This window comes from Uloborus diversus, chromosome 5 (genome assembly GCF_026930045.1).
Source record: "Uloborus diversus isolate 005 chromosome 5, Udiv.v.3.1, whole genome shotgun sequence".
Lineage (NCBI taxonomy): Eukaryota > Metazoa > Arthropoda > Arachnida > Araneae > Uloboridae > Uloborus > Uloborus diversus.
The window spans coordinates 76,325,530-76,336,159 of NC_072735.1; the positions used below are offsets into that span (position 1 = coordinate 76,325,530).

Consider the following 10,630-nt stretch of genomic DNA (forward strand, 5'->3'; position numbering starts at 1 on the left):
TCAGTCACAGGTAAAGCATCAAGACACAGAGAGCTCCATCGTGCATTAACATGAAGTCTCCATTTAGAAAATTATCTAATATTTGCTCAAACACTTTTTCATGCCGAAACTGGGTCATCATGCCTTCTACAATATATACACATCCAGTACCCTGAGCGGAAAACACGCTCCAATCTATAACTTGGGTAGATTGTTTAACCATTTGTGGAGAAATACTTCACTGGTAGTTCTCCTGACACACTGACTGATTTCTTTTTATATTTTAAACTTTGATTTCATCAAAAAACCATGCCTAAAAGGTAAGAAATCCTTTAACGCATATAATTCATTAAGAAACATTCTATTAAAGACAGTTTTAGCGAAATTTATTAACAGTTCTTTATTCAATATGCAATAAATATGACTTCAGGAAAAAGAACAAACAATTTGAGTTCAACCAGTGGCCTCGCTACGAGGGAAGGGCGGTCCACCCTAGGTTTCACCCATCTGGGGGGCAGGGTTGCCAGATGTCCCGGATTTCAAGGGACAGTCCCGTATTTTGTAAAATTGTTCCGCGTCCCGGGGAACATCCATATGGGAAGGCAAAGTCCCGTATTCTGGCTAATAACAGTTTTTTACAAAACGAGACATTATTTTAAGGGGAAAAAAATAACAAAACACGTGAAAAAAAGGGCTAAAAGAAAACAATTTGGTAGCAAATGCAAAAATTGTTATCGTTTTTATTTGGTTCGAACGTTTTTGTTTTGGCGGCAGACCATGAGGCTTACTCATTCAGATTTCCACATTGGCTGATGTGGCATTAAAAACTAATTTTTGCTCCACGATTCCTTCCATTACTATTTTTGATAAAGTAGTCACTTTGAACAAGAAAATTTTTCGATTGCACTGTTTCTCTTACAGCAAACGCAAGTAAAAAAACTAGTTAGCACCTGTGGGGGGGAGGGGTGACGCCACAAACCGGGTGTCACCCATGCTACTTACGCCACTGATTCAATTGAATATTTACATGAAAATTAATATTTCTTACTCTGCTCCAATTACGTTGTGTTTCGACGTTAACATGGAACGCCTTTTTAGCCTACTTTCCCAGTAAAAGTCAGAAAAAGAAGAAAAAAGCATGAAAAAAGGCTTAATGCATCTTAAAAATATCGCGAAAAACAAAAAAAAATCAAAAATAAGTAAAATAATTAAATAAATATTGAAAAATTAAAAATTGGAAAGTAGGGTATTGAGATGGGGAAAAATGTCTGTCGGTCTGTCTGTCTGTCTGTCTGTCGGTATGTCTGTCTGTCGGTCTGTCTGTCGGTCTGTCTGTCTGTCCCCCCCTAATAACTTTTGAATGAATAGTCCGATTCGAACAAACTTTTTTTTGTTCGAAAGATCTCGGCGAGTACACCTCATTCCCATATTTCACTTTTTGATTTGAACTATTTTTTGTTCAATTTTGAACAGTTCAAAAAAATTTAACATTAGCGCCTACGGGGAAGTTCAAGGCAATTCCGAACTGTGAGGCGAATTTGCTTCAAACAAACTTTGTAGGAAAAGCTTTTGATGAAAAACTTGTATATAAAATATCTTTTTGATTTGAACAATTTTCCGTTCAATTTTGAACAGTTCAAATCCCTTAACATTAGCGCCTACGGGGAAACTGAAAGTCAATGTAGATTCTGTACTTGAAGGCGGATTTACTTCAAACAAATTTTGTTGGAAACAGCTCTTGACGCCAAACTCCAGACTCCGACTCCGAGAATTTAGGGGGCACCTGACTCCGACTCGACTCCTGTGCCCGATAATTAATCGGACTCCGACTCCCCGACTTCGACTCTGACTTCGTAGCTTTGGCAAAAATTTATACACGGAGGACAGATGACTGACTCCGATTTTTGGATATTCGACTCCGACTCCTTTATCCCAAAATGAGATTGACTCCTCAGCTATGGTTTTAACTGTGAACTAATTATTGTTGATATGACTTGTTTTTATTTTCACGCTAAAGTTTTAATTTAGGCATTCAGTTTTCAGCGAATAAACTCGAAGTCATTCATGTTTCTACATAAAAATATACGCAGACGATTTTTTTTTTTTTTTTTTTTTGACAATGAAAATTATTTCTTTAAGTTGACATTTTATTGTTTTTATTTATTTTGGTAATTGCATTAATTCATTTAAAAAATTATTTTTGGCAACAGGGGAAAAAGAAACGATTTTTTAATATGATGTATTTCTTTCAATAAGCTTATTAATTTTAATTATTATTTTTTCGTTTTGAAAACTGTTAAAGAATTTTTTTAATGGAAAAAAGTGTATTAGCTGCTTTGTTTGAAAGGTGCTTTTTTTTTAAAAAGAGGAGTGAGGAATATTTTATTCCTAGAAATCAGCTTATGATATTAAAAAAATATGTTTGAAACAATTTGCGATTTTACCTATTTTTGAGAATATTGATCAGGTAGTAGAAAGTAGTATGGGTATATGGGAAAGTAGGCTCGTTTAGTTCTGGACAGAACTTCTTGTTTCAATGCAAAAGAAGTGAACTTATGAATGAAAAGACAATCGGCAAGAGTCGCTTCTGTTAAATGTCTTTTCATCCATAAGTTCACGTCTTTTGCATTGAAAAAAGGCGTTCCTTGATGCGTCGAAACACATGTCAGCAGTATTCTGCAATTTTGTGCAATTAAACGTGTTCTTTCTTCTTTTACTTTTCAAGCACAACGGTATTTATTCAATTCTTGATAATAAATGTTTGAACTATAAATATGCTTTTATAACAAATGCTTATTTATTCTAAAAATTCTATAACATTTCACCGCAGACTTTTTTCTAAACTAATTCTTCAGCATTACTTTATATTCCAGAATTCATCAACTACTGACCCTACGGAACCCACTGAAGAAGTGATATTTTCCGGTGCTGGATCTGGCTGTTGGGACGATGAAGACGACTGCGAAAGTGCTAACAATGAGAGACGTAATCTTATTATTTTTACTCTAATACTGATTTCTCACAGATTGCGACAGCGACAAAATCTTTACACAGTGGACAGCTAGAGCAAGGCTGTAACCATACTTTTGTTTCGGAGAGGGTTTCACCAAACACATTTCTAGTAAAATCTAAATGATCAATTCATATCTTATTTTTGATTTAATTCATATCGTACATAATTAAAAACTGAGCGTATGTATCTATGTATGTAACTATGTATCTATGTATGTATGTATGTATCTATGTCCAAGTTACTTCTCCCGAACGCCAGTGAACTGACCATTGAACCAGGTATCGATAGATTTGTAATTTTCCCGTCTTTATGTTTGGCTATTTAACATAATCCTCCTATAATAATTAGCAGAGATATCAATTAAAAACTATTAATTATAATACTTAGATTTCGACATAAAATTTCAATTTTTCTAAGGCTTTCCTCCATTCAACTTATTATTCAGTGCTTCATCTCCACTTTCCGTAACAATGCTGGTATTAAAATTTGTAGCGTGAAGAAAATCATTAAATGAAAGATCTGCTGCCATTTTTCTCTCGAATATGAACAAATAAAATTCTAGCTTTTGCTTTAAAGACTTTTCCTGTAATCGAGGGATTTAAAATGTTTCCTTTTTTGGTTATTTCTCCGCAATCTGCCGCAAAATGATCTTTTTTTTTTTTTTTTTTTTTTGTTCAACCCTATAACCCTGATTGTTGAACCACGTCACTTGACATATTTTTTTTTTTTTTTTTTTTTTTTTTGAGATAGAGCGTGCAAAGCCGGGCGACGCAGCTAGTATTATATTAATTTTTGTTACAAAAAAGTTATTTTAAGCAAATGAAGATGATGTTTCTATTTAAAGGGGGGGGGGAATTGTGTGCACTACGTAATTTCCTTGTACCTGTTTTAAATAACTGATGTTTTTTCGGAAGAATTACTTACTCATGCAAGTCACTCATGCATGTCATTACTTACTAATGCGTGCACTCATGTGAAGTTAGAGCATATAGAGCAAACATTGCTATGGCGTAAACGATAATTTCTGTTCTTATCAAGGTGGAATTTGAATATGTCGATAACGACAATATTTGCCGCCGTGTTTGCTCATTACTTTCTTCTACGTCATTACTTACTTATGCTTGTACTTATGCAAGCGCATTCAGCTGAATTCAAAATTATATAAATTCAGAAGTAACACTTCTGAATTCAGATTTTCAGAAAATGATAAAAATATGTCAAAAACTTTGTCAACAAGTTCTTGCTTTTAAATTTAAAGAATTTCGATGTTTTTGATAGCGTCAGGTTTTCAAAATCTAAAGGAAAATGCTGTACTGTTTTGTAAGACATGATGCGCGCAATAACAGCAAAACATAAAATAAATATTGTAGATACAGCACTGAGTTTGCACAATTTTTCAATAATGAAAATTTGATTTTTCAAATAAAATTAGGAAAAAAAGTTAATAAATAAAAAAATAGTAATAATAATGTTTTCAGCAAAAAATATATGATGGAAAATATTTTTTGGGATCATTTTGAAAATTTTCGTATGGGTTTTGAACTTTTAAAAACTATCTCTTGAATATGGCCCTGCCCTAGAGAAGGGATATATTGACGATTTGGTGGATTTCTCGCTATTAGAAACCACGGATTTCCTAGTTTGCGACATTCTGAAATTGTAAGCTAACCCTAGTATTTTCCGTTTTTCACGAGAAGGCATTTCGCCACGTCGCCTCGAACGCAGAATTCCATTTTACGCCTGGGAGATCGGTAAGCAAACCATGCGCTTCTAAAGGAAACAAAACCAGACATCCTTAAATTGGGCGTGCATTTTAATGTGCAAAAAAGTCTTAGTGTCCTTTGCATCACTTGCTTCACTTGTCTGTTGACATTTTAGTTATTCTTGCATTTTAAAAACCTCTGCCTTTACAACAAAATGCTGTGATCCGAATAAACCTTCTGCCGAAAACAGCGAAATAGAATCATCGGATACCACGTGACGAGGGAGGAGTCAAGTGCCTTCTCGTAGAAAACGGACAATATTTGCCTCCCTGTTTTCTCAAATGGGCCAGCGGTTAGGGAGTGAAAAAAGGTCGAATACGGAAGTAAATGGTGGAAAGCTGGAAATTGCTTTAATCTGTGCCGTATGGGTCTAGAATGACCATACTAAGTTTTCCCCCTTCTTCAAACTGAACTTTAGTCGTTACGGCCAAAGTAGTGACATAACGCTTCCAACGGCGATACACATAAGCGTATTACTTGTAAATATTAAAATTCTGAACAAAATAAATATCTACAATATATATCTTTGTTAAATACTAAGCGCACAACTTAATTTCAAAGTTAGGCTCAGATCACTAATCAAGCGCTTCAAGAAAGAACGTACCTTTCCCACTCCCACCGGCCCTCCCCGAGATCCCCTGGAATAGAACGCCATAACATTAAAACACACGGAGGTGCTTTTCTACGGAAGCAGCTACACAGGTACCTAAGCATCAAGTTGACATACTAGATGTTGTAGGAAACAATTTATTTCATTACAATGTAACAAAGAAATTATTTATCGTTGATTTATCATTTTAGTGGACTCTCAAATAAAACAGTTCGTTAACTTCAATTAGAAATTCCAATAAAATGACAAATTATTGCCGAATAAATAAGCCAAGTCATTAAGTATCAGTAACAGCTCCATTAAAATATAAAATGACCACCAAGTAATTAAAACAGCTCATTAAATTACATTAAAAAATTTATAAAAATATAAAAAAAAAATCCGCCAACTCAAATATTGATGCATTAAGATGATGTGTTTTATTTAACGATCCACAAAATCTTTAAATAAAACAGTTCGTTAAACTCGATTAGAAGTTCCAATAAAATGTCAAATAATTGCCAAATAAATAAATCAAATCATTAAGTACAGTGATCTCTCGCTTATACGCGACCTCTGTTATACGCGTTTTTCACTTATGCGCGTTTTTCTCACGTTCCCGGCCAGCGATATAGGAAAACAATGTTCTCTTGTTCATTTATACGCGAAACCTAAAGTGCACCTTTCACTTATGCGCAATAAAAATTTTTCAAGTTTTAGTTAAATCGTCTATCTACGCTTTGCTTGTCGGAAAATTTGTACCCTTCTTGATGTCTCTTGGAATGCTTTTACACACCTTTATTCCAATGTTCAAAATGTTTCCAAGAACGCATTTTTTTCACGCAAGTGTGCAATTAGGGGTGCAGTTAGTCTAGTGATTGACATCGAGAGGGGAGAACGGGTTACATGCGAAAAGGTTGACGTTCCTAAAAGTCGTGGTCAAGCGGAAAGCATTGACATAGCCTATCGAGGATCTTTTGCTTCCTCACAGACTATGACACTGATCACGTGACAGTTTTTAGGTTTTGTGGAATTCGCTTACATACTATACAGTGTATAAAAAATGACAAAACGTACAACTTTAAATTTTACATTTTTATTAAATTACAATGCATAAATGGAAATTATGTGTGTATTTATTCATTAATATCAGTAGTATACTATTAGTATTACTATAACTGTTGATAACTTACTGCATTTAAGCTTATTTTTGGGGTGTTTCATTTATGCGCGAATCTCACTTGAGCGCGAAAATTTCGCTATCCCCTTTGGTCGTGTATAAGTGAGAGGTCACTGTATCAGTATTAGCTCCATGAAAATATAAAATAACCATCAAGTAATTAAAACAACCCATTAAATTGCGTTAAAAAATTTATAAAAATATAAAAATTCCGCCAACTAAAAAGTTAAAGCCATTAAGGTGTAAAGCCTCCGCCAAATAAATATATCGAGTCAGTAAAAAGCGCTAAAAATTCCATTAAAATGTGAAGTTAGAGCAGATGGAGCAAACACTGCTGTGGCGTAAACGATAATTTCTGTTCTTATCAAGGTGGAAATTGAATACGTCGCTAAGCGTCAACGTACCACTATGCTACTCTCTTGCACAGTAGACTTTCAGTTCACTTTACTAGTTACATGTAGAACAGTAAAGTGAACTGGACTACTAAATGTAGAACGCAGTCTTTTGTTTTCAGTCGCTTACAGGATGAGAAGGCGGATAGCTTCGCCAACAACGATTATTAGACTTGTGCCATTAAATTGGTCCCTCTTTTTTCTCCATGGGCAAAAATGAACTCGTCAATTGTCAGACGTCAGAAGGTAAAAATTGCAGTTTTGCCGCTGCCAGCAGCGGCGGGAAAACAGCAGGGGCCTTCAGCAGATAAAAAACCTTTACTTTGCAAGAGCTTAAGAAAAATTGTTAATACTGTTGATTAGCTACCACTTCAAAACGGCCTCCATTTGTCTTGTTTTACACGCTCTAGTTGTTTCGAAACAAGATCTTCCAGGCATTGAAGTGGGAGAGGATACAAACAGTCGAATGGTAATCCAGAACTTTTGAGGAACGAAATTTTATATGCGTCTGATTGAGGAAAAAAAACATGGCCGACGCAGTTGCAAGTTCCAAAACTATTACTGTTCACCTCCGACAAGTTGAGCTGTGACCTTGAACAAGTCCATTTCTTTCAAGGAAGAGCAATCAGTAAGAAGAGGAATTTTTAGGCGCAGAGTTGGGCTACCATTGCAACCCTTTTATTGGCGAAAAAATTCTGTACCGCTTGCTACTTCTTACCTGAATAGTAATAGTGTTCGCTAAATGGGTAATACATTGCCAACTAAATCCGCAAGTTCTTAAGTCGTTTTTTCTCACCCCAATTTCAACTAATGGAATCGTCGAATTGATCAGGGAGCGGAGCTCAACTTGCCAGAGGTAGACAGTACTACCCTAGCTGAGTAAAGGTTGTTTATATGGCCCCTTCGCCTTCTCCACATGCTGTTTCAGAACTGCTTGTTATTAGAACCATACGATACCTTTCTTTGTTTACTTTACGTACGATCCGTCCTAAAATACTAAAATGATTTCCACTTCCCAAATAGATGAAGAGCTCATCACGCCTGAATTTGTGTCTCCGACCCCAGAGGACTTCAGTGAACCCCGCCGTGAGGACACCTGTGAAGATGACGACGACGACTGCATCGACATCGGCTCTGGAATCTCAGAAGGAGAGGTCGCCCGGCCGGAGGACATCTTGCTCACCGTTCCCGCCCATTCCGGCCGCGTGCCCCCCGCCTCCTCCCCCGTCCCACCCGTCCTGGTGGTTTCTCCGCCTCTCCCCAAGACGACCCGCGTGCCCGCCGTTGTCTACGAGGTCCCCATACCAGGGCTGGGCACCAACAGCGGGAAAGACTACCAGCGTCCGACCCAGCGCAGTCGCAGTTCTGCAGACAATACGGCCCTGGTGATTGGTGTGATCGCCGGGGTCCTGATAGCGATCGTGCTCATTGCGCTCATAGTGTACAAGTTGAGAAATAGGACCGAAGGCTCGTACAAAGTAGACGAGAGCAAGAATTATCAGTTCGGGGCGATAGCGGCAAGCCCAGCGTTTTTAAACGGCCCAATGCCTCCCCATATGAATGGATTGGGGAAAGGGCACCCCGAGAAAACTCCGAAAAAAAAGAAAGGTGGCAAAGATTTGAAGGAATGGTATGTGTAACCAACAACATTGGCGAGGCATTACTTCCGATGGAAATCCATCGCCTCCCCCTTCATCCCCTAATAAAAAATTTCTACAAAACTTATTACGTCTTGACTTCTCAAAAAGCCATGTTGTCCAATTGTGTTGCAAAAACAGAACCATTTTCTTATTTTATGCATTAAGTGAATCTGCACGATGTGTCAGAGAGGGAAGGTTGTTTGAAATCCTAAAACCTCCTAATTCCGTCTTCGTGTATTGACCTGCTCAAAGTCAAGACCTATTCGCAAATCATCAGGTAATTTGTTGGCGACAGACCTGTTCGCTCACAACTCAAATGGACTCTTTCTGGATTTTTTTATACGTAACAATGCATCCCACCGCGTATATTACAGATCCTTTCGACAGAGAGATTGGTCATTGGCAACTATCTTGTGCCTAAATTTGATCATTCGCCATGCACTCATATTCAACTCCTTCAAAGCTTTGAGGGCATTTTATCCACAGAATATACATTGCTACCTACAGAGCACTACAGTATGAAGGACATGACACGACGGGTATACGGTACACCATATTAACTCTGTGTGAGCTGTGCGTTAGTGTCTAATCTCTCTCTCTGTTTAAAAGATCCCTAATATACATGTAACCGTGAAAGTCCAAAATCTGGTAAATATTGACATAACGCGGTGAATATCCACATGCACATGCTAAAGACATCGGTGAACCACCGAATGTTTCCGGTGAATAATTGGTGATAGTCAACATTCTCCCATTTTGGCCTTTCAAGCTTTCACGGTAACGTAAACAATCCCCCAGTGACATCTTAGGAAATATAAAAGATTCTTCAATCGATATTATTCAATGAAAAGAAGGTAAAACGTTTTTCTCCGAATTGATGGTGGTGATATATCGTAGATATTAGTTTTGACAAAGTTTGGCGATCACTTATTTGATGTTATTTTAATGATTGAGCAATGGCTTGTAAACCTAACCAATATCTGATTCATCTATAATGATCAGTGTTGTAAACTTTCAAGACTTTTTTGGATGAAAGAATGATTGGAAAGCAGAAAATTAAAGTGATCAGAAACGGAAAGTATTTTGTCATCGAACATGTTTACAATCAGTAGCTTTGATAGGTTTACAAGAGAAGGGTGTAAAGAATCAAATTTTTGTTATTGTGATATGGATCAAGACGTGTTACCTTGGTCAAACTCACTAACTTTTGTTTGGAGAGAAAGGGAAGAAACTCTTATATTGCAAAAGGCAATAACTATTACAGTACGCCAATTGCAACACAAACCGGCTTTCCTCAACCCTATTTTAACAAATGGCCAAACAATAACGAGAAAGATATTTACAAAAAAAATTTTTAAATAAAAACTTTTTTTTTTTTTGAATTTCTCCTTCATAAGGAAGTTTGTCTTGATTCGTATGGAAGCCATAATGATTACACTGCGACGAAACAAGTACATCAAACTTGACTCGGTCTAATTTCAAAAATTCTGTGTACCTCTGCTTAAATGAGCTGTTATGTACAGCATTGTACAAATCATACATTCCCGAGAAACATGATTCCAAATTAAAGTGCATCAATAAATATAGAATGCGCCATATGACCATATGAAAGTGGCTTTTATCAGACGTCATTGATAAATATCGGTCAGGAAAAGAGAACTATGGATAACTTTTAGTTATTTCATGTATATTTGTAAAGACGTTAAAAAAGAAACATACGTGAAAAAAAACTTGAGCATCTGAAGTACATGAGAGTCAATGTTCTAGACAAATGTGTGTCATTGAGCAAGTTCTGTTAACTGCCATTTCAATGACAGTCTGTTGCCAGAAAGTGTTTCACAAAATAAATATTGTAAATTTGGTTTTGCTGTTTTTTTTTTTTTTTTTACTGTCTCCATTTTATATCCTTCTCCTCTCACCCCGCCCCTTTTTGCTGAAACTGCAGAATACCTATAGTAAAATAAAATTGATTTCGGTGTTTTGAAAACAATGTTAAACGTGGAAGCTAACAGGACTGAACTGGGCGAGTATCAACAACATTTACTTAGCTTAAAGACTAGTGTTTCCAATCCCG

At 36.6% G+C, this 10,630-nt stretch overlaps 1 protein-coding gene across 1 annotated transcript in view; it reads left to right on the forward strand.

The window, feature by feature from the left end:
• LOC129222977 (neurexin-1-like) overlaps positions 1–10,395 on the forward strand; it is a 251,493-nt gene extending 241,098 nt beyond the window's left edge. Inside the window, exons 19-20 of the mRNA XM_054857539.1 lie at positions 2,853–2,964; positions 7,940–10,395. Of these exons, the coding sequence (XP_054713514.1) occupies positions 2,853–2,964; positions 7,940–8,556 (729 nt within the window). The 3' untranslated portion in view covers positions 8,557–10,395. The remainder of the gene's footprint in view (positions 1–2,852; positions 2,965–7,939) is intronic.
• Positions 10,396–10,630: the final 235 nt, after the last annotated feature.